Source organism: Alligator sinensis, unplaced genomic scaffold (genome assembly GCF_000455745.1).
Source record: "Alligator sinensis unplaced genomic scaffold, ASM45574v1 scaffold1094_1, whole genome shotgun sequence".
Classification (NCBI taxonomy): domain Eukaryota; kingdom Metazoa; phylum Chordata; order Crocodylia; family Alligatoridae; genus Alligator; species Alligator sinensis.
In genome coordinates, this window is record NW_005842562.1 from 180,316 (window position 1) to 204,628 (window position 24,313).

A 24,313-nucleotide genomic window follows, 5' to 3' on the forward strand; every position below is an offset into this window, starting at 1 on the left:
CATATTTAACAACTTGCAATATTTTATTGGTAGGCATTTTGTGAAGAGTTGGAATCCATGATCCAGGAGCAGTTTAAGAAAGGAAAGAACCCAACAGGCTTATTGGCTTTACAGCAGATTGCAGATTTCATGACAACTAATGTACCAAATGTGTATCCAGCGGCACCCCAAGGTGGAATGGCTGCCTTAAACATGAGTGAGTGTACACTGGTCACTTCTAATAGAGAGAGTCTGTAGTTCTGTAATGGTATTTGAATTATTATTAGGAACATTTGAAGTGAAGGCACAGTTCTGTGAAGAAGCTGAAATGCCATCCGTTTTGTTCAAAGGGATCTTGTAAAAAATATAATAAGTTAATTAACTTGTAAATGCTGGAACAACATGAAATATGGTGATTCACATGCATTTTCTATATTAAAAGCCCTTTTAAGCATGACATATTAATTGAAAAATATCCTCTTGCTAATAAATCTGCAGTATATTTGGATAATGCTGTCAATGTTTAAATGTTTTCCAAATGGACTATCCAATGGAAAGTGAAATGCTCATTATCAATGGTCCAGTTAGCAAAGGCTAGGAAGTTATACCCCTTGTGAAAGTAATTATTTTTGCCCTTTACACTGTCTTTGGTTTTCTTCTTTCAGTAAGAGCTACAGGAAGGAAAGGCGTATATCATCTATAGCCAACAGTGTTTTCTTTCTCTTGTTTACAGAGTTTAATTATGTTCACAAATGTTTTAAAGTGGAACTATATTTGGGAGTTGCTTGATTGAGCAGCATAGCCAGGGTTTTGGTTTGTTTCTGAAACATTTTTAAGGTCCTTGCAACATTGCAAAATGGAGCTCTTTGTTTAGGGTCATGTCACACTAAATTGTTTTGTACAGTTCTAACTGCAGTATAGTAGCATCCATAATAAAATTTGGCATAATCCTTCCTCCTCCGAGTGAGCACACTTATTTCTAATAAGCAAGTATGATTCAGTATCAAATTAAATGAACAGTTGCTGATTTCCAGGCATACAACAAGTTTTTCCATTTGATAAAGTGAAATATGAGTGCTTATATTTTCCAGGGTCAACCTAGATTATTATTTTGGATGAATTTGTTCCATTTCTAAGGTTTGAATTTGAGACGCTGACAAAATACTATGTTCATCGGGGTGGGCTAAGTCCAGCCCACAGACTGGATCAGGCCCGCAGTGGACTCCATTTCCCAGCAGCCCCTGTGGCGGTGGCTCCTTCTGGCTGCCACCACCAGACCCAACCCCATTGCCTTGGCACCCCAGCCTATCCATCCCACGTCCACCACCGGGGACAGGACCTGTGCCAGCCGGGTGTGTGGCCAGGCAGCTGAGATGGGCCTGTGGCTGAGAGTGAGATGGGCGGGCAGGGCCAGGAAGACCCTGGGATCTTGTGGGGGGACCAGTGCCAGGTCAGAGCCATGATTCATTGACAGCACATCCCTGCAATGAGCGTAGGTTCTGCGGGCAAGGGCATGCAGGAAGCAGATCTCAGTTCTGTCCTGGCTTCGGCCCTGCGCTGTCACTGCCACAAGATCCCCACCTCAGTCCTGGAGCAGCTCCGCCACCTGCCTGTGCCACTCTGGGCCGGTCTCCATGGAGCCCCCAGGAGCAGTGTGGCCGTGACTGTGCAGGGCCAGGCCCAGGGCAGAGCCCTGGTTCTTTGGTCCCATGCTGTCACAGCCCCACCACTCTCTGGGAAATGGATTCTGGCCACTGGCTGGATCTGCCATTTTGCCCACTTCTAAGTACATGGTGTTGGTGTCATCTTCATATTTTAGGGAAGCAAGCTAATGCTAGTTTGACTCTACAAGGAATAAGTCACCTCAAATATGTTACTATTGTAAAGTGTGAAAATAGAAGAATAATGGCTTGCTAGTACCCAGACTGTAGCACAAATTTCTTTTGGTCATCCAAACAACTAAGCAACAGCATTACAAGAACAATCACTGTGGTTTTTATGCTATGTTATATTTTAATTGCTGTAATGAGCACACAATTTCCATGTGCTTTTTCTTCTCTTTTTTCCATTCAGGTCTTGGCATGGTGACACCGGTGAATGACCTCAGAGGGTCAGATTCAATTGCTTATGAGAAAGGGGAGAAGTTATTGCGATGTAAATTGGCAGCTTTCTACAGATTAGCAGATCTCTTTGGGTGGTCACAGCTTATTTACAATCATATAACAGTGAGTATTGGATCAACAGATAACTAAACAATTTCCCCAAACATAAGGGGAAAGTATATCTGCCACTAGTTTAAAACAGAAGTGAAGTGGTGTTGAAAGCGTTAGAATAGTGAAGAGATTCATCACTGCATCTCAAGAATTAAGAATAGAACAAGTTGGATGTCAGCCAGTTTATCCTGAATAGAGTCTTAAGAGACTGTACATGAAAGTCCTCATGATGAAAAATGGTTTTTGAAAGCTCAATCTTGTAGTGTCTTAAATTAATGGATAATTTTATTTGCAATTCTGTAAAGTAACTTTTTAGGGCTCTCAGTGTAATAAAATGTCTGTTTTATTAGGCATTCAATTACATATTATTGAAAATGATGAAAATTCCTCTAAATTCTCGTAACCCTTTATGAGAACCAGAAAACCCTGGTACCTTTGATCTTTAAACAGTGGGACTACTTAGCTTAGTATTCTGTGCCAGCTATCTCCATTGTGACTGAATGAGTAATTACTGGCATCTAGTAATAATTCTTGACAGAATGACTAGCAGTGCAGGAAGGTTTCATATGTCAGATGAGGAACCAACATGAATATCATGAATAAAGCCACAGCTGTAGTGGACAACCTAATCTATTGTCTTTATAACAGAACTGAATTGTTTGTGGATTTTCCAAATTGTTGGGGGGCTTTTGTGTGCTACAGAGGTGGTCCTTAAAATGTTTTAATTTGCTTTAAAAACTGTTTTTAGTATTTCAAATAATAATGACTTAATTATTAACAGTAATTTATTTACTTGATAATCCAAAATATTTAATGGACAGAAGGCAGGGCAGCATGGCACCTTATAGACCAATTCATTCAGAGATGCATGAGCTTTCTACTTAGATGCTATCTAAGCAGAGAGCAGGGATACCAAATGGAAAGGAATAAATTAATTTAAATTCAAAGACTAGGCAAAGGGAAAGGAAAAGAAAGCTATGGGGCAAAGGTGGGTTGAAGAAATCAAAAGGGATGAACGAAGTAGTTAACTCATTGAAGGGCATAGGAGTTACCAAAGATAGTGGACAGCTTTAGTGGACAGTTTACAGAAAAAAATGGTAATCTATACCTGCATCACTTCTCACAGATAAGAAGAAATGTGAATGAGATGAAAAGGAAGCTTAGAAAACAGGTTTGGGAATGGGTTTCTAAGCAGACGGTTCAGTCTTAGAAGAAGGTGTGAATACATTTGTGAAAATATATACAGGGATATGTCTCTGAAAGCTGACATCACTGTTGGAAATGTTGGAAATGTGAGTATGTAAAGAAGCCTATGGTAAAAAGGCAGGCATGGGCTGCATCAGGTAGGCTCTCTAAAATAAGGACAAAATGTTTTGAAGTTAGTCTATGATGGAATGATGAACCAGTGAAGTGGGGAGCATTGTGAAAGAAACTGGCACTTGAAGGTGTGATAGCATTTTGAGTGGATTGTAGAGATTTAGGGAGCATTAGAAGATCCTGGAAAAGAGAGCTGCAGCAACTGAAACAAAATAGAATTCTCACTTGGAAGAATTTGACTATCAGCACAAAAAGAAACAGGCAACATTTTAGAAGGGTGCAGGAATAAAACAGGATTTATCCAATGTCTAGAAGGAATGTGAAAGAGGAAAGGGCAGATCATAATCCCCCATTTATGAAGAGGATGGGTTTGTTTTCAACCACAGTGGCAAATAGAATAGTGGGTTGCATTTAAATGAAAAACTTTTCATTTTTTGCCATGTCAAGCAGGAGATGACACCAAATCATCCAGGCACGTATGTCTGAGTATAACAAATCTCATTAAGAGACTGCATTCTAGGGCAAAATTGGCAACATTATAAGGGAAATTTGCCCAATATAGAATTGCTAATGTGTTACTTTACTGTAAACATTTTAAAGCTTTTCAGATGGGATGTGAGGTCAGTGGGTGAGTTGATGTGCACATGTCAATTCTGAGTTGATGTGTCATAAGGATGCGCTTGGACCTAGCTTCACATATCTGTGGCAACATTTTTAAAGTTTTCAGGCTGTGACATCCCAAGGATCTCATCCCCCTCTTAGGGGAAAAGCCAAACAATTATTTTTTACTCATTGTTTTCTTTTACTTAGAACTTGGCAAAATAGGAGCCTATTTTTACTGGGTTCTAAGTAAAAAATAACCTTTGGGTAGAAAAACTAACCAAGCTGCTTGTGATCGTTTGTTATTTTGAGAGAGGCATTTCTGCAAGTCATTATACTGTAGATTTTTTTCAGATGTCTGCATCAGAATAATCCTGGCAATAATTCAGTAGACAAATATTGTGACAGTGGGTGAGAAATGTTGCATTCTGTAATAGTGTATGTTCAGACCATTGTACAATGTATTTATTTATGTATTGAAATAATTAAAATAGGCATATATTCACTGTAGATTAATGAGTAGAAATATTTGTAGGAATCAGGTTACTTACCTGGTACTTTCAGTATTAAGCTGGTTTGTCATGACCAGTAATTGTGGTGGGGTTAACAACAGCAGTAAGCCACTCCATGGCCAGCAGTAGGAGACTGCTAATATGCCTTATGGTGTGTACCAGCAATTATAATACTTCAGGAGAAGTGCCTTTAACCATCTGAGACATGTACAAACTGTCTCACTGGAATAAACTATGTGAGGCCTGAAGGAGTTTATAACATTGCAGATTTTGAAACTATTGAATGTTAATAAATGTTTATCCTTTCTTCATGGAAAGTTAATCTGCATCAGGAATGTTTTAAAAAAACACCTAAATAAACAGCTAGGAAAATGTACCAAGTGCCTCTTTTCTAATTTAGTCTTACTATTTCCACTTCAGATTCAACCTTCTAATTTCTGTTGAGCTTTTCTTTTGCCTGCTTCCCACTCCTTTTCTAGCAGTTCCTTGCTGTCAGCTGGCATGTTTGAAAGTTAGCTTTTCAGTTTAAAATCACAAATGCGAAGTTGCTTGTGTCCCCAGTAGATGTTTTAATAGAAAAGCTGTTAAGAATGCTGCCAGCCATCTGTGAGGGGCTGCTATGGAGGCAGTTCTGAATGTAACCGATTCCTTTCTGAAGACACAGACCTGTCTTTGCCTGTTTGCTTTAACTGAAGCACATGCCTACCTCCCGGCTGTGGTTCCAGGGCCCATATCTGGGAGAGAAATCAATCACTTACATTTTTATGTATGGTCTTTTTGCCTTATGGGCCAGCATCAGAAGATATCACTTTAGTTCTGACATCAAAGAGGAGATAACTCATGTTGCTGTGAACTGGCTCTCCCTTTACCTTTCTGCAAAATAGTTCTTTGCATATAGGGTAAAACATATGCACATGGGGTAACATATGTTTTTAGTTCCACCAGGGGCAATTGATAGGCTGCACTTTGCTTCTGAGTGACTGATGGCAATGTCAGTTGAAAGAAGCCAAATTTTTATTGCCACGGTTCTTCTATCACTGTTTTCTATACCTCTTTTCAAATGAGGTATATAAGTATATGTATGTATTTCATCATCTGGACCAAAAGGATCTGGGGAAAAAAGGGCACTTATTTCTTCAACCTGCTGGAATGAAGGAGAAAATTTTAGTTGGGCATATGAAAGGGTACCCCAGTGTGCTGGGAAGGGATATTTTATGCTAATGCATTGGTTATTTCGGTAGATTTGAATATAAATCTGGTGATTTAAGCTGGCATGAATACACTTCTGATCTACAAAACAGAATGTTAGAAATAAATTCTCACAGCAGTCTGAAATGGCCAGTTAGTCACATTTACTCCTTTTCTTCTCCTATTGCTGTAGCAAGCAACAGCATAGGTTAAAATAGCTGACTACAGGAGAGCCCTACATTGGCAGTGATTTGAAGTCCACTTCCTCTGCTGTCCACTAGCTGGCTGGTAAAAGGGAAGGAAAGGCAACATTGGAAGCGTTTCATGGGCAGAGCATGAATAGCATGAGGAAATCCTGTACCTTCTAACATGGGACAAATTTTGTGGAGTACTAACGCTGTGGGATACAGTACTGCTTCTCTGATACTAGCCATCCCATACCTTATTAGACAAGCATTCTATCTAGCCAGGTATTTATCTAGCTCTTGTTACTACGGGGACTTGAGCACCTTCTTAGCATCTTAATTACAGGCATTCCTCGGACTTAGGACACAGTTGGTTCCTGAAAACCAAGTCTTAAGTCGAAACATTGTAACTCAGAACTGATTTTTCCCATAGAAAACAATGTTTAAATGGGGGATTAGTTCCTGAACCAAGGCCCGGTACCCTGTTTTCACAAAATATAACCCAGAATTTTGTACTCAATCAATTATAGATGAGTAATATAGCTACATTCATGTATTTATACTGTAAATAGCCATCATATTGATTTGGAAGGACTTCTTCGAGGTGACTTTGTTGGACTTCTTGAAGGGCTCTTGGTTGGACTTTTTGAAGGGTTCTTGACTGTAGTCTTCTCAGAAGTCTTGGCTGCAGGTTTTTCTGGGGTGTTGGCTGCTTTCTTAAAGAAACTGTCCAGGGAAGTCTGGGCAGATGTTCTCCAGGGAGATGGGTGATGCAGCGAACTTGTTCGCGGGTGTGACATCGTGTCAGATCAAGCGTTGCAAAGTGGGAACTGACCAGAAAGTTGAAACAGGGTGTCAATTTATAAACATTGTAAGTGCAAAACATTGTTACTCGAAACATTGTAAGTCAAGGACAGCCTATACACTTCGCTCTTTTACTGACCTGAGGATCTTTAATTGGCACCTCCCATTTGGTCCTACTGGACATTGGCCCTATTAACAAAACCATTCTAGATTAATAAATTTTGTCAATTAGAGAAAATATGACAAGGCTACTTACTAATAATTGTAATTGTATTGTGTATTTTTGGTTCTTATAGTTCTTCATTGTAAAGTTTTAACTCTTACTGTTGTGTTCTTAGGCCAGAGTAAATTCTGAACAAGAACATTTCCTCATTGTACCTTTTGGACTTCTTTATAGTGAGGTTTCTGCATCCAGTCTGGTAAGCATGCTAAATTATTTTTATAACACCAGAAGGTAAACATTAAGTTTTTGAGTGCTTGTGTATATCTATGTCTATGCTTATCTAGGTTATGTCATAGGGACTATGATCTGATCAGGTTCTCTCTTATTGTGGTTGTATGGCAAGAATAGCTAGGTTATGTGGTTCTTGAGTCAACCTTATGACTAAGGACCTACATAAATTGTGGTGAGAATAACCAATTTTTGTGGGTTGGTCAAATCATAAAAAAATCTAATTTTACAGATATTTCCTGAATGTGCTGTGCCAGCCCTGCCCCTTGGTGCTGATTGGCAGAGTGGCCTCAGTGGGAGAGAAGGGATGAGGGGTGCAGCTGCCATCTTGTCTGTTGGTTGTCCTTGCAGCCCCACCTCTTGGCACTGATTGGTGGAGAGGCCCCAGCAGGGGCAGTGGCAGTGGCTGCCATCTTGTCTGCTGCCCTTCGTGCCACCCTTCCAGCCTACACATTCCTTCTGCCCCTGCTATTCCTCCCCCACAGCAGGCTGCAAGGCCAGGCTGCAGCAGTGAGGACCACTGGGGAGCCAGCATTTTATTTTTATTACCTTTTTTTAGTTGATTTTTGTGGACAATCCTGGATTTTGTGGTTTCCATGGAGTTATGAATTGAGTAGACCTCTATTTATGACGTACACCTGCTTCATAGTATCTTCATAGTGATTTCGACACATGAAATGTTAAATACTTCTGTTGCCTTTTAAACCTTTCTGAATTACAGAACCACAAAAGACTTGCATTAATTAAACATATTCCCAGTTCCAGATCTTTTAAAAAATTACCTAAGAGTAGGCCCAGATCTAACACACTGGGGCTGCAATCATAGACAACCACAAACTGAAGTTGGCGTGGTTGTGTCAAAGGAAATAATTTGGTTTTGGAAATAACTTTGGTCAACTGTGACTTTGAGAAACTGCTAGTGGGGAGGGTAATGAATAGAACTAGGAGAACGAAGAAGTTGCATCAAGTGAGAAGCTATTGCTGTTTCTCTCACCCTCATTTTCAGATACTATCGGTTTCCTTGGTCAAATGAGATAACGTGGTAAAGCCAATACTGTAACTAAAAATATCTAAAAAATAAGGCACAGGTGTGCAAGACTATATTATTTTCCCTAGTATTTGGGAACGCTCTAGTACTGATTCTGAAGCCTGAATATCACAGCACACCTCCAGATAGGACATAATCTTGTGTGGGACCATCCTTGGGGAAGCTGGAAGAATTTAGTCCCAAGGATACTATTTTACTTGTGATTACAGTGACTGTAGGTGACAAACTAGATCATGGGTTTTCAGCCTTTTTTAATAAGTGTACCCCTTCTGACTCAAAATTTCAGCTCCTGTACCCCCTTATTTTTTTCTTGTTTTTAAGGAGAGGCCCAGATTGAGGCTCCTGCAGTGTGGGAGGGAGTGGGGCTAGGGCAGGTGCTGCACAGCCAGGGCAGGGTGCAGGATGGAGCCACAAGCGGCTCGTCCAGAGTGCACGGGGATGGGGGGGCAGCTCCTGCTACTGCGCACAGCTCAGGAGGGCATGGGGGGTGGGGCAGGCTGGGCTGCCTCAGTGGTGACAAGGGCGTGCGCTCGGGGCTGGTGGCAGTAGCACTGGAAAGAGGTTGGGAGGGGAGGGGGGCTATGGCAAATTTTGGAGTGGTTGCAGCAGCCCCCCCCTGGGAGGAGCCCGAGACTGAGCCACACGCACCCTGGGAGAGCATGGGGGGGCTGCATGCCCCCAGGCCTGCGTGTGGGGCAGATTGGGCCCAGGGCAGTGCCGGGCTCTTCCCAGTAAGGAGTTGGGCCGGGCTGCACTTGGGGTGGGTGGCGGTGCTGGCAGACTGGCAGAGTGGCTGCAGCCACCCCAGAATTCGCTGTAGCTCCTCCAGTCCCCATCCCAGTGCTGCTTCTGCCCACCCCAAGCACCCCCAAATGCAGCCCAGCCCCCTCGCCAGGAACAGCCTGGCGCAGCCCTGGTCTCAGCCTGCCACACACTGCCCACACAGATCCCAGGGGTGGCATAGCTGCGGCACTGCAAGGGGAGCCAAGTGGGGAGGGAGCTTGCACGTGGTGGCTGCCACCGCCACTCACCACTAGCTATTGGCTGAGGGCAGCAGCCCGGTGGCCAGTCAGTAGAGCAGGCTGGGGTAGGGGGCAGGGAGGCGCCATGCCATGTGGGGCTGGAGGTGTCCAGCACACCCCTCCGCCTCCCCTGGGTAAGATGCGAATGTGCCAGGGCAAATGCTGCCTCCACACCCCTGGGCGTGCTCCATCCCTGCCTGCTTGCATGTACCCCCAAAGATCTTTCTAAGTACCCCTGGGGGTACATATACCCGCAGTTGACAACCCCATAACTAGATGTTGTAAGCTGCACCATTTGTGTGCAGGAAAATGGTTTAGATCTATTTAAACACAGGAGTTGAAAATGGAACAAATGGGAATAGGGAGGCAGGGTGTCAGCAATAGTTAAAGAAAACATGCCCTTACTTACGAGACTGACTTGCTGGAAAATCAATCATGTGCTAAAAATCTGTGGTTGCTGTGTGTTCCAGTGCACCTAACAGGTGAGGATTTAATTGCATTTCATAATCAAGTAGGACCTAAGGCTATCAAGATTAAATACCAAAGATAGCTCAGTTTATAGAGAAAGAGCCTTCATACTTCTAAATAAGGGGTTACCTGGCAAAGATAAAAATAATTACATTATCAAGCAAACAGTGGATCTCTGCCTGCAGCTAAGAAACAATAAGAAAGTATAAAAGAGAAGGGATTTAGATGAGACTTTCCAGATTAAGTATTAATCTGAGGAAAAAAGAGGGCCTAAAAAAACCATTCCTGGAGCCAAATGTTAAAGGGGACTTTTTATGCAGGTAAATAAAAGGTAACCTGCAGAAGAGTGAGTGGAAATAATCTTGGTCCCTTTCTTGCCCAAAAGAGGACTGAAAGGTGTTAGTTTTAGGGTTTCATTTCAGTTTGTTTGTTTTTTTTAAATCTTTTCCACTAAAAGTATAGGTCCCATCTATGGTGAAAAGCTATATGATCAGTGAAGATTTAATGGAAATGGTGTCAAGAAGCAAGGAAGTAAAAGCCAAACAGCATAGCAGAACAATTAATTTACATTTATACAATTGCTTATTGATGGGTTTAATTTCTTACAGGAATGTAAGTAATATAGAAGGCATGTTTGGTGCTAACATTAAAAAATCTTCAGTTCCTTGTAATATATTCATCATAACATACTGTATTTATTTGATTCTGAGATAAGGCCTTCTGCCCCCCATTTAACATGGGGTGGGGAAAGCCCTTTGTCTTAGAATCACATACAAGAGTGCGGCAGGGGGCAGGCGGCTGGCAGCTGCTGTGGCTCCAGCTTCAACCCCTGCTGGGGATCAGGGTCATGGTCATAGCTGTAGCTGCTGTCTGCCTCTACACCCCGCCATCTCTCCCCTGCAGTGACTTTTCCCCATCTCCCTTCCTCACCTGCCATGCAGCCTCTGCTCCCCTGCCTGCCCTCCTTTCCACCCCCTAATCCTTGCTCCGCATCAGCAGGCTCTGTGCATGCTGCAGCTTGGGGCACTGAGCATGGCTCCAGCCTGACCCTGTAGCAGTGCTTGCACAGCTGCTACAGGAACTGTGCTGAGGCTGTGCTCAGTGCCCCAGGCTAGAACAGGCACCGGGCCTTCTGGAGCAAGTGTAAGGGGAGGCGAGGGGGGGAGCAGAGAGGCTGTGGGGAGGGGGAGCAGAGTGGGGAGGGGAGACTGAAACTGTGGGGCAGGGGGGCAGGCAGGTAGCAGGGAGCAAGACCTTCGCCTCCCACTCTCTGCCCCCCCTGCCCCCCCCCCCCAGCTGTGGGGGGATGAATTAAAGACAATCCTCCAATAATTAGATTCTACATGTGCAATATTTATAACAAATTTATAAATTTTCCATGTATAGAATCTAATTATTAGGGGGTCATTTTACATTCAGAGTCACCTTAGATTTGAGTAAATATAGAACTTTTAAATATATTAATAAGGAAAATGAATTAAAATATTTATCGAACCTGCAAAATAATAATTTTTAAAATTTTCTATTTCAATCTGTCATTGTCAGGTTAAGATTAATATTCAAGGTGATGTTGTTGATCGTGGAAGCACTAATTTGGGTGTAAACCAAGCTGGTTTTACTTTGCACTCTGCAATTTATGCAGCTCGACCTGATGTTAAATGCATTGTTCATATTCACACACCAGCAGGGGCAGCGGTAAGCATTTCCTTTTAATGTAGCTTTTAATAGAAATATGGTTGGTCCCATAGACTCAAATATATTTATTTATCTTATTTAAAACTTGGATGCTTTGAACCCATACTCATGTGAGTAATAGTCCTACGTGAACTTTGGTAATCACTGACCTACACATGTGAGTATGGCTTACTCATGAGTGTTTGTAGAATTGGATCCTACAGCAGCAAATGAAAACATCTGTGGTGTTTATGAAAATTATATTTATGATGGATGTTTTAATCTACATTTGCTTTAAAAATTTAAAATTTGTATGGTTCTAATAAGGATGATACCATTTTCAGTCAATGCCTCTTACAAACTCCTAGAATGCACTACTTGTCTATGAAGGTGACTTGATATTTCCTGTATTTCCTGAATGAATGTGTTGCATAATTAAATATTTATTCTCTTGTACCTACCTTGTGGTTCTGGTGACAAATCTGACACTGATTTCACAGCACAGGTAGCAGGATTAGTCTCAAATACTGGACGCACATATAAATCCATAAATTCCTGCTTACATTTTGTTTTCTATGAACAACTGATTATAAATCACAATCAAACTCATTTCCCTAGAATCTTTTACAGGTGTCATACTGATGACCATGGATCCTGATTGTCTCTGATTTAAAAAAAAAAAATCCCTACTTATCAGTTAAAAAAAATTCACCCAAAATCCACATTTTTCCATGATCAAAATGAAAAAATGTGAATTTTGGCTTAATTTTTTAAACCTAAAATTGGGGATTTTTTTTAACAAAGAAAACCAGGAACCCTACTGATGCCTGAGTTTCCTAGCTAGTTGTAACTGCTTAACTGCAGTTCTCATTCTGATATTTTTGTTTCAAAATTAACTCAGAATATCAATACAAACATTTTAAGGTGCGTAAAAGACCAAAGCTTTGAACAAATTTCTAATCGTGGCTCAAATTTTAAATTTTAATAATATATGTAGTTTTTAACTGCAGTGTTGTGTAATTATCTGAGTCCAACCTTATTACTCATAATCTTGCATTTTAAAACATGCACTCGGAATAGGGAGAGAATACGAATTAAGAAGAGCTTTGTATTTTAAGTCCTTTGCAATTTGTATTTACTTCCGTTCTCTTTTAAATTAATTATATTTAATCTTAGTATGTTATATGCAGTTTTGTTTGTTAGCAAAAAAATCAGTCTTTGTGACATACTAATGCATTTTTTGTTGTTTTGATTTATTATTCCCTTCTTTAAAATCCGTCATCATCACAGGTTTCTGCAATGAAGTGTGGCCTGTTGCCTATCTCACCTGAAGCACTCTCCCTAGGAGAAGTGGCTTACCATGACTACCATGGTATTCTAGTGGATGATGAGGAAAAAGTGTTAATTCAGAAAAATTTAGGACCTAAGAGCAAGGTCAGTTATCATTTGTAAAGTTTAAAGTGCAAGCATCGATGCCTACACAGTCAGATGGGTCGCAAATTGGCTGGAGGGCTGCACCCAGAGAGTGGTAGTGGATGGGTCTTTTTTGACCTGGAGGGACGTGGGCAGTGGGGCCCCCCAGGGCTCGGTCCTCGGGCCCACACTGTTCAACATCTTCGTCAGCAACTTGAACGAGGGGATGAAAAGCACCTTGTTCAAATTTGCAGATGACACTAAGATGTGGGGAGAGGTGGGCACGATGAAAGGGAGGGGCAGGCTACAACTAAATCTGCAAGGGTGGGCGGATGAAAATAGGATGGAATTCAATACTGACAAGTGCAAGGTACTGCACCTGGGGAGAAAGAACTAACAGCATATCTATAGGCTGGGGAACTCCCTTCTTGTCAGCACAGAGGTAGAAAAGGGATCTTGGAGTCATTATTGATTCCAAGCTGAACATGGGCCACCAATGTGAGGACATGGTCAGTAAGACTAACCACACCTTGTTGTGCATCCACAGATGCATCACGAGCAGGTCCAAGGAGGTGATCCTCCCCCTCTATGCGACATTGATCAGGCCGCATTTGGAGTACTGTGTCCAGTTCTGAGTGCTGCACTTCAGAAGGGATGTGGACAGCATGGAGAGGTTTCAAAGAGGGCCACTCGCATGGTCAGGGGGCAGCAGGGCAGGCCCTGTGAGGAGAGGCTACGAGACCTGAACCTGTTCAGACTCCATGAGAGAAGGCTGAGAGGGAATCTGGCGCTGTCTATAAATTTACCGGGGGGACCAGCAGGGAACAGGAGAGTCCGCCGAGCACTACCAGGAGTAACTAGGAATAACAGCCACAAGTTGACTAAGAGTAGGTTCAGGCTAGACATCAGGAAGCACTACTTCACAGTCAGGGCGGCTAGGATCTGGGACCAACTTCCAAGGGAAGTGGTGCTCACTCCTACCCTGGGGGTCTTCAAAAGGAGGCTAGATAATCACCTAGCCGGGGTTGTTTGACCCCAGCATTCTTTCCTGCCCATGGCAGGGGGTCGGACTTGATGATCTGCTCAGGTCCCTTCCGACCCTACCAACTGTGAAACTATAAGTGGTTGTTTTTCAATTGGGAGTACAGAGAAGAGGTTGGATGTTTTAAGGTTTTACAAATGGGCTCCTCTCAGTATCTTACATTATTTGTAATCTGTGTTTGTTTTAGGTTCTTATTCTCAGAAACCATGGCCTGGTATCAGTTGGAGAGACTATTGAAGAGGCTTTCTACTATATTCATAATCTAGTAGTTGCCTGTGAGATTCAAGTAAGAATTTTAGTATTTTAAAAAATTAGTCTGCTATGTATATTGTATACAAAATGATCTAAAATGTTAGTTTAGCAGTACCATTGAACTAGTAAGCTAGAACTGTTTAACTTATACATTTATTTCAAGTCAAGTCAATTTTCCATTTAAAAACTAGAACATTTTAAAGTTTCATATTTAAAATGTTTTCATTATTGTAACATTATACTGATTTGTTTACTTCTTAAAGTAAGATTAGAATTTGAAAAATGGAATATAGGACTTTACGCTCTTTCAGCTGTTATCCCATTGGTTATGCTAAAGAAACTGAAGTGTGCCCTTATTGTCCTTAAGGTACGTACCCTGGCCAGTGCAGGGGGGCCTGACAACTTAGTGCTGTTAGACCCTGGGAAGTACAAAGCCAAGTCTCGTTCTCCTGAGTCTCCAGCAGCTGAGGGTACTGTATCCCATCCAAAATGGCAGATTGGAGAGCAGGAATTTGAAGCCCTTATGCGAATGCTTGATAATCTGGTAGGTCAGACATTGTATATTTAGTATGTTTTTATATGATGATAAATTAAAAATTTTCTTTTAAGACATTGTGGTGAAGAAATTAATTCCAAGGGTCTTTGTTGCTTTAATTTGCTTGTTTGGATCTGGTGATGGATTTGATTTTTATTTTTTTTTTGGTTAAATGATTTTTTTCTGTAGATCCTACTGTAGGTGCAAATGGATTTTTCTTAACTACCGGTGTCACATTGGTCTATGATGGCATAGACCAGGGTTTAGCAACCTTTTACCAGTGGTGGACCCTAAGGGGGCAGCACTAGTTGTGACCCAGATATTGGCAAGTTCCCGCTGCTGCTGCCTGTCACCAATTCCTCACCCCCATCACCTTCCCTTGAATGCCGCTACAGACAAATACAGCTTGTTGACTGTACATTGCTAGCTGCTGGCAATAGACAGTGTAAGCCTACCTCAGTTCGCCCTTAATGCCCATGGCTGAAACACAGAACCTTGTCCATCTTCTGATGGATTCATTTTCCGAAATGGTAGATGCAATAAGTGCCTATATATGCGACATATTATCATGAACATAACATTTGCCAAATGTCTTGTGATCTTTATAATTCTGGCTGAAGTCCTCTTACTCACCATCCCAGATCTCTTTACAAACAAATGGATTATAGTCCAGTCTCAAATACTGTGAAGAGCCCACATAGTGATCAGCCCAAATTAATGTGACAAAAGGAATGGTCTCTTCAATAATAACATTGAACATGTTAATATTGGGACCTCACTGGCTTTTCACTGTCCCTGGGTCAGCATTGAGCTAGTAGGTTTCCACAGTAAACCATGGTTGCCAATCCCAAGTGATCACTAGAGTAATCCATTCTGGGCTTGCATTTTGTCAGCAGGACACCCCCATTGTACATACACTTGTTCACCATGGTTGACCCAGGCTAAATGCCAGACCCTTTTTATATAGGAAGTATAAGCCTGGGCTTCCAGCTTGGCTGGCTTCCTCCTTGAGTTGACTTAGAGACATCTGTTCTTTCTAAGCAATCCATCTTGCTCGCAGATTAGTTCAGAGATTAGATAGAACAACGCAGTGATCATTCTGTTATCCCCTTACTGCTGATTAAGCTTTGATAGTCAGACTATTATAGGTTTTCAAGCATTTTTCAGTTTGCTTCTGTTTGTTTAAGCGTAATGGGCTTGTCATAATAACTAATTCAGATGTAAAGTTCAGAAAAGTTGAAACTCCCCGCTCCCACTGTCCTAGGATGGTTTCTGCTTATCAGTCACAGATGGATCTATACCGATACATGCCCTAAGAAGGAAGTTTTGTTCACTGTGTGGTAACTTCTTCAAGATGTTTTGCTGTGAGATTCCATCCTTTCTACCTGCTGTACAGCATTTTCACCAACACAGGTCTTGAGTTCCAGGGAAAATGAAATAAGGTGACAGCCACCCTGTGTTTATGCGCCTCCCCTCCCCACCCTCATGTAGGAGCATGAGATGGCATAGGATACAGGTATGGTTCTGGTGATCATTGCTACTCAAGAAAAATCAGAGCGCTCATATGTGGAATTTACAGTCTGATACCACCTCTGACCACGTCCCATAAACCCCAGCTTCTGGAAGGCACATAACCATGCCTTCCTTAGTATCATGCCTGTTATTGCATTAGCAGGAGTGTTGCCAGTGGATCAAGGGAAGTAATTATTCCCCTCTATTCAGCACTGGTGAGGCCACAACTGGAGTCTACTTGTTTCCAGTTTTGGGCCCCCCACTCCAGAAAGGATGGGGCAGAATGGATGTGGATGTGGCATGGATAGTCTCGCGGAGGGCAGTGAAAATGATGAGGGGGTTGAGGTCCGTGACTGCAGGAGAGGCTGGTGGAACTGGGTTTATTGAGTCTGCAGAAGAGAAGATGGATTTGATAGCAGCCTTTATCTGTCTGAAGGGTGGTTCAGAAGAAGATGGAGCTAGGCTGTTTTCAGTGGTGACAGATGACAGAACAAGGAACAATGGTCTCAAGTTGCAGCAAGGGAAGTTTTAGGAAAAACTTTCTCATTAGGAGAGTGGTGAAGCACTGGAACGGGTTACTTAGAGAGGTGGTGGAATCTCCATCACTGGAGGTTTTTAAGGCCTGGCTTAACAACGCACTGGCTGGAATGATCTGGTTGGGGATGGACATGCTTTGAGCAGGGGGTTGGACTGGATGACCTCCTGAGGCCCCTTTCAACCTTAATTTTCTATGATTCAAAAATGTTGTACGTGTAATTTTGTTTTTTTATCTTGAGTATTTAAAGCTTACATGAGTGGTGGAATAGTCAGCTGCAGCCTGCTCCAAACCCCACTTAAGACTGGGCTTTAGATTAATACCTTGATGTACATATTTACAGGATCTGGGTTTCATATATCATAGACCACTGGTGCTTAACCTTTTTCCTTGGCAGATGAGTAGGTCAGTGTCCCATCCGCCTGTGAGCTGGATCCTGCCAGTGTTCCAAATCTGGCCCCAGGGAGGGTACAGTGGGCACCATCTGGCCACGTGGAGGGAGGTAGGGGCAGCCGAGCCACAACCTGGCCTTGCAGAGGGAAGGGGGAATAGGCATAGGCAGGACAGGGGTGTCTCAAAACTGGCCCCATGGGAGGAAGGAGGCATGGCCTGACCTCCATCCAGATGTGGCTGGGACTGGCAGTGTGGGGCTTGGGGTTTGGCAACCACTCACCAGCTGCCGAATTTGCTGCCCCATAGAGAGTTCCACAGGCCAGATGTGATGACTCTGTGGGCCACATTTGGAGGTTGAGTACCCCAGCATAGACTGATTCCTTTTGCTTGTTGTGGCTATAGTGCAGCCTCCCCATTTAACACTATATGGTCCTATATTCCCCTCTCCCCCTAACCTGAAATTTGGATTATAATGGTAACGTTGTTACTTGGCAAATATTGTTAATTAAGGGATGTTAATTAAGCACAGCTTTACGAGTACTCATGGTGCTCTGGTGTGGTGCCAGAGGACTGGAAAAGGGCCAATGTGGTTCCCATTTTCAAAAAAGGGAGGAAGGAGGACCCAGGAAACTATAGGCTAGTCAGTCTTACCTCGGTCCTGGGTAAGCTTTTTGAGAGAGTTATCCTGGTGCATGTCCACGAGGGGCCAGCAGAGGAGATTATGCTTAGGGGCAACCAACATGGGTTCATTAGAGGCAGGTCCTGTCAGACCAACCTGGTGGCCTTCTATGACCAGGTTACAAAATCCTTAGATGCAGGGGTAGCAGTGGACCTAGTCTTTCTGGACTTTAGGAAGGCCTTCGACACTGTCTCTCACCCCATTCTCATTAAAAAACTAGGGGACTGAGGCATTGACACCTACACAATCAAATGGGTCACTAGTTGGCTGGAGGGCCGCACCCAGAGAGTGGTGGTGGACGGGTGTTATTCGGCCTGGAGGGATGGGGACAGTGGGGTTCTGCAGGACTCAGTCCTTGGGCCCACACTGTTCAACATCTTCATCAGCGACTTGGAAGAGGTTGTAAAAAACACCCTGTTCAAATTTGCAGATGACACTAAGATGTGGGGAGAAGTGGGCACGCTAGAAGGGAGGAATAGACTACAATTAGACCTAGACAGGTTACAGGGGTGGGCGGATGGGAACAGGATGGGTTTCAGCACTGACAAGTGCAAGGTACTGCACCTGGGGCGGAAGAACCAGCAGCATACCTACAGGCTGGGGAACTCCCTTCTCATCAGTGCAGAGGCAGAAAAAGGTCTTGGAGTCATTACTGATGCCAAAATGAATGTGGGCTGACAGTGTGGGGAAGCAGTCAGGAAGACCAACCGTACCTTTTCATGCACCCGCAGATGCATCTCAAGCAGGTCCAAGGAGGTGATCCTCCCCCTCTATGCAACACTGGTCAGGCCGCAGTTGGAGTACTGCGTCCAGTTCTGGGCGCTGCACTTCAGGAGGGATGTGGACAACATGGAGAGGGTCCAGAGGAGGGCCGCTCGCATGATCAGGGGTCAGCAGGGCAGGCCCTACAAGGAGAGATTAGGGACCTGAACCTGTTCAGTCTCCACAAGAGAAGGCTGAGGGGGGATCTAGTGGCCATTTACAAACTGGTCAGAGGGGACCAGCAGGCATTGGGAGGTTCCCTGTTCCCCCGAGCACTACCGGGAGTGACAAGAAATAACGGTCACAAGCTGGCAGAGGGTAGATTTAGGTTCGATATCGGGAGGCGCTACTTCACTGTCAGGGCGGCTAGGATCTGGAACCAATTTGCAAGAGAAGTGGTGCTGGCTCCTACCCTGGGGGTCTTTAAGAGGAGGCTGGATGAATACCTTGCTTGACCCCAGTACTCTTTCCTGCCATGGCAGGGGGTCGGACTTGATGATCTGCTCACGTCCCTTCTGACCCTACCAACTATGAAACTATGAAGTGTGTAAAAAGTCTAGATTCACTTGTCAGCTTCATGAAAACTAAGATTCTTTACTAATCCATCCCAAAGCAACCAGCTGCTCTTCCGCATGCTATAAGGGACAGTTCTTGGAGAATGTTGAGCATTTCCCTTACCTAGGTAGTCACCTTTCCCAAAAAGGAAACATAGACAATGATATTCAACACCAGATAAAATCTGCGAGTATGGCCTTTAGATGTCCCTAAAACTGTATCTTCAATGATCATGACATCAGGACCCAAACCAAAGTTCTTATCTACCAGGCTGCTGTCATCCCTACCCGGTTGTATGGGTGCAAAACTTGGATGACATATTGGAAATCCTTGAAAGCTTTGCAGTGCTATGACTAGCATTGTCTTCAGAAAACCCTCCTTATCAATCTGAAGGATAGAAGAATGAATGCCAGCTTTTCTGTCTCCAGCAAACACCATCGGCATTGAAACCACATTTACAGGAAACCAGCTTTATTCAACAGGACACATCATAAGCATGCCTGAAAACTAGCTTCCAAAACAGGTCCTATACTCCCAACTTGCTGCTCTAGAAGTGGACAAAAAAGAGATTCGAGGACACAATGAAGGCCATTGTGAAGAAATGCAATATTAACGTCAGTACCTGGGAGACTTGAGCTCTGAATTGTCCCCTGTAGCACTGTGATGTACGTAAAGCATTGATCGTTTCAAGTAAACTTGTTTCACTGTGGATACAGATAGGTGAGCAGACAAAGAAAAAGAGCTGAGGCATCGCCGGGACCTACTTCTTCCTCCTGAAACTGTTTTCCACATCTACAGTTGCATATGCAGATTTCAGATTGGTCACCTCCAGTTATCTACGAACTCACCACTGATTTCCCTGTTTACTAGAAGACGGTCATTCTCATATTGAGGGACTGCTGCTGATGCCAGTTGCAGGCAGTGACATCATGTAATCCTTTAATAAGCTTATCAAGCTCCATTTTAGAAATGGTGCTTTCTTTTTTGCTTTCATTAGTCACCTTGGAGTTAAATTGTGGTCTCTGAATGTTCATGTGCCTCCACTGATAGAGTATTTGTCTGAGAATCAGAATGGCATAGCCTAAAGCCTGTGTTATTAGCAAGGTTCCTGGTTTTCTCTGTTAAAAAATCCAAAATTCTCTTTTAATATTCCAAAATTCTCTGATTCAAAACCCCCCAAATCCACTTTTTTCCATGATTAAAATGAAACCTCTCTCTCTCTCTCTCTCTCTCTCTCTCTCTGTCTCTCTCTATATATATATGTGTATGTGTGTGTGTACATATATATATGTATCGTTTGAACACTATGTTTTATTGATATATTTACAATTTTATAGCAATTTGGGAGCCTACTAGCACCTCGATCATTATAATAAAATACATTCTAAATACCTCTATATTTTGGTGTTTGATTTTGGTTTTTTTATCATGGAAAATCACAGCTCCCTCTACCCCCTTCGCTCAGCAGGACACGAGTCCAGCTTTGGCTGCCCTTCCTCCCTCCCCCCACTGCTTTGTGCTGCTGAGCAGCCTTAATATGCTGATGCCCTGCTCTTGCCCATACGGTTGCCCCTCACTTCCAAACCATAGCTTGGTGCCCCCTCATTCCCAACCCACAGCCCCTTGCCCTGCTGGAGGGGGCCCCCAGCTGCCCCCAGGCCCAGCTAAAAAAAGGCCATCTTTTTAAAAAGCGAAGATAATGCCTCCCAGAGTAGATGTTCATTTCTTCTGTCAAGTGCACTCTTTAAACCTGCAAGCAAACTTCACACACTGGTAGCAAAACACCTGCAATCTGCCTTGGCTGAAAAAAACAAACCAATTGGTAGCCTGTGACTTGACCCAGGTGCTGTTTCTGCTATTAAATCTGTGCTGAGAAGCGGGGGGAGAACCCCTCTGGGAATTCTGGCCAGCAAAGCCTGACTGAAAGTGTTTCTGCTGGGCCTGGGCTATAGTCAGATCCCTGAGCGGCTCTGACACTGCCTTCAGCAGAAACTTGGGGGTGCTCCTGTGTTCAGAAGTGCCCTGGCCTGTCCCAGGCGGTCCCACAACGTCTTAGAACCAGAATCATAGACAGTGAGGGCTGGAAGGGACCTCAAGAGGTCACCTAGTCCCAACCGCCTGATCAAAGCAGGACCATCCCCAACTAGATCATCCTAGCCAATGGTACTGGATTGCCTCAGTGAGTTGGACAAAGATTTCAATTGGCGCCAATGACTACCCTTAGAGCAATACCCCTATTCCTAGGTCAGTTTGCCCTCCCCATACTGGTAACTGGGGGAGCACAACTGACACACTGGAGTTGTTAAGAGAGACAACTCCTCACCCTGGAGTGCCGAGAACAGACCAGGAGGGAGAGCAGGGGAGGAGTTCCCACCCCCAGCCCTGCTACACAAGAGAGCTGGTACCTTGCAAGCAGTGACTTGAGTTTGGTTTGGGTGCCCAGAAACCTCACACATCCTGCACCTTGTCTGCAGGGGGAGGACCTCGATAGGCAGCCTCGGGAATCTGAGTAGCCCCACGCTCCACAGGGCTGGGCAGTAGGAAAGCCTCCCGAGGTGGTGGTGGTGGTGGTAGCGGTAGCAGCAGCAGCCCCTCACGGCGCCAATTGCCTCATTACCTTGCCACCAGCCGAGGTGGCTCCCATGCCTCACCAGGAGCTGGGGCAAGCTTGTGAGGTGAGCAAGTTGGAGCTACTGCCACCGACAGTGGGAACTGTGACCAGCTCAGTTCTGTGCTGCACAGCTGCTTGGCTCTGAGTTTGGCATGGAGCCCGTGCCCAGCAGCCTGGCAGAGCCGGAGTTGCCATCTGAGAGCAGGCAGCTCTACCTCCCTGCCTATGCCCCCTCCTTCCCTTCCCCTTTCCGCATGGTTCCCCGTCAGTCCTACTCCTTTCCCTCCTCTCTGTTCCATGAGATCCCCTCACTTCTTCGCCCCCCTCTTCTGGGTCTTGCTTCAGCCTCCCCACCCCATCTGTTCCTTCTATGATTTCCTGCTTCAAAGGGGAAAATCCAGTTTTTTCTCCTTTTGAAGGGGAAAAACCATGGTTTTCCGCAGGAAATGGAAAACCCAGATCCCTGGTCGTGAGTTTGGATCATAGCTATCAGTTATATGTGCTGTGGTTCTGTTTACATTTTTACCTGTTCTGTTTCCAAATGGAAGTTAGAATAATTTTGAGGAAGTCTGTATGTTCACCCTTTTTTTGGAATAAATTTCCTTCAGTAAATAAACTAATATTTCCAGTATCTAAAGCTCTATATGCCACCTCTGGTTCATTTGTTTCATCTTTTATGCAACATGCATAATACAACATACAAAATAGGTATAGAGCTCCAAAGGATTTTTTTTTAATGTTTTGCATCAGAATTAAATTGGGCTTTGGCTTTAAAAGCAAGTACTTTCAAGAAGATATCAAGGATAATGTACTGATAAAATCCTGACAGCTAGTCATCTTAATACTGCAAACTATGGTAATCTCCCCATATTACACATGGATATAGGTCATCCCAGACATGTAATCACTTCTGCAGTTTAGCATATATAATTACCCATTACTTTTCCTGATCTGTTACCTACCATCAGTCAGGATGCACCTTGATTTACAGAATTTGGGACATCAGCCAGGGTACTGTAACACTGCAGCAACATGTGATACATGAACCTACTGGAAAGGAAACACTGATCACGCAATTCTACGCAAGTTCTTTCTGCAGCTGGTTATATGTATAAAGAATGTTAATGCAATAGGAAATGGACTTAATTACTTATTTGGCTTTGTATTGAACTGAAAAAACTTTGTACATGGAAAAGTTTGAGTAACTTGCGGACAGTGTATTAAATTTCCTTTCGATGTGTAAGTTGCTGTTTTACCAAGTAGAAGACACAGAACTAAAAAGCATAAGGATAGTTGGCAGGAGAAGAGTTAAAGAAACAATAGGGAGAATAGGATAGGAAAACAATATTAAATGAGAGAAAATAACTGGAAACCAAGCAGAAGAGGCCACGTCATAGAGAGGGGGTGAGTGGGGGAGGAGGTCAGAAACAGCAGGAATACTTCGAACATTGGTGCCTACTTCATGCTTCTTTAAGAAGTTTCGGTAAATACTTAAGTCAGCTCTCAGTTTGTACCTGCAATTTTTTCACTTCACTATTACAAAAAGCTTGATGTCTAGAGACAGAGGTTTTCCCCTGTATATCTTATCTGTCTTCATTTGCCTTGTGCCCTAGGACTCAGATTACGTTTGCCCTATATTTTTATTTTAAAATCCTTCAGAGAACAGTAGGGCTGGAGTGTTGTAGCTGTGATAGTCTGAGATGGTTTTGTCTTATAATGGTTCCTGATAAGACCTCTTCACTCGTAGTTCACAGCCCCACTTCTGTCCTCCAAGCAGACTGTAATTTGCTTTTCTCTGATATTTAGCCTGCCTCTCTCAGACCTGAAGGGGAGGGCACTTGGTGCCTGAAGCTTGTCCAGCAGCTCTCCCAACTATACAGTCAGTCCAGTAAAAGATATCCCAAAAATCCTTGCCCTCTGGAAATGGTCACATTCTATCCATGCAATAAAACAGAGAGGACAAAAGGATAAGGGAAATAGCAGACTACTTGGGAATTGTTAGAAAAATTGGGGATTCTTGCCTCTGAGATTTGAACTTTGAAAGGTCATTTGTGAAACGAGAGAACACCAAGTGTGTGTGTGTGCGTGCATGTGTGTGCGTGTGTGTGTGACAGAGAGAGAGAGAGAGAGAGAACTCTGAAGTCTTCTTACAGAAAATAATGAAAACCAGACACCAGAACTGATGAGTTAGCACTAAAATATCACACTGCACAGATCATGATGTGGGTGTTTGTCATTAGCAGTTAATGTTGCTATGGACACTACCGCCAAGAGGCATTTAGTGTGATGGATTTAAACTGAAGTTTAGTAGGAAAATATATTCTAAAAAGATGTACCATATGCAGTGTGTTTCACTGCACCCAGTATAGCAGCCTACTACAATAAATTTAGTTTTCTGCTAAGAATGTGTCTTGTCTTGCTGCTACAAGTGAATCGGTGGAAAGCACATTGACAAAGAACTCTGCCCTTGATTAACAGAATAACTCATATTTGAATAGATTCTTTCAACCTGAAGGGATCCCACAGTTTTATGCATCACTCCTCCACTATCAAAATATATCTG

General features: G+C 43.4%; 1 protein-coding gene across 16 annotated transcripts in view; it reads left to right on the forward strand.

Annotated features, from left to right (window-relative positions):
• The window catches only part of ADD1 (adducin 1), a 125,029-nt gene that overhangs the window by 72,732 nt on the left and 27,984 nt on the right, over positions 1–24,313 (forward strand). For 15 of the 16 annotated variants that reach the window (XM_025214066.1, XM_025214065.1, XM_014524036.2 and 12 more), the window contains exons 3-9: positions 34–196; positions 2,053–2,204; positions 7,137–7,217; positions 11,333–11,482; positions 12,752–12,895; positions 14,104–14,202; positions 14,536–14,712. In XM_025214066.1, coding sequence (XP_025069851.1) covers positions 34–196; positions 2,053–2,204; positions 7,137–7,217; positions 11,333–11,482; positions 12,752–12,895; positions 14,104–14,202; positions 14,536–14,712 — 966 coding nt within the window. Of the gene's footprint in view, positions 1–33; positions 197–2,052; positions 2,205–3,189; positions 3,485–7,136; positions 7,218–11,332; positions 11,483–12,751; positions 12,896–14,103; positions 14,203–14,535; positions 14,713–24,313 lie in introns of those variants that run through there. The other variant, XM_025214072.1, reaches the window with a different exon arrangement.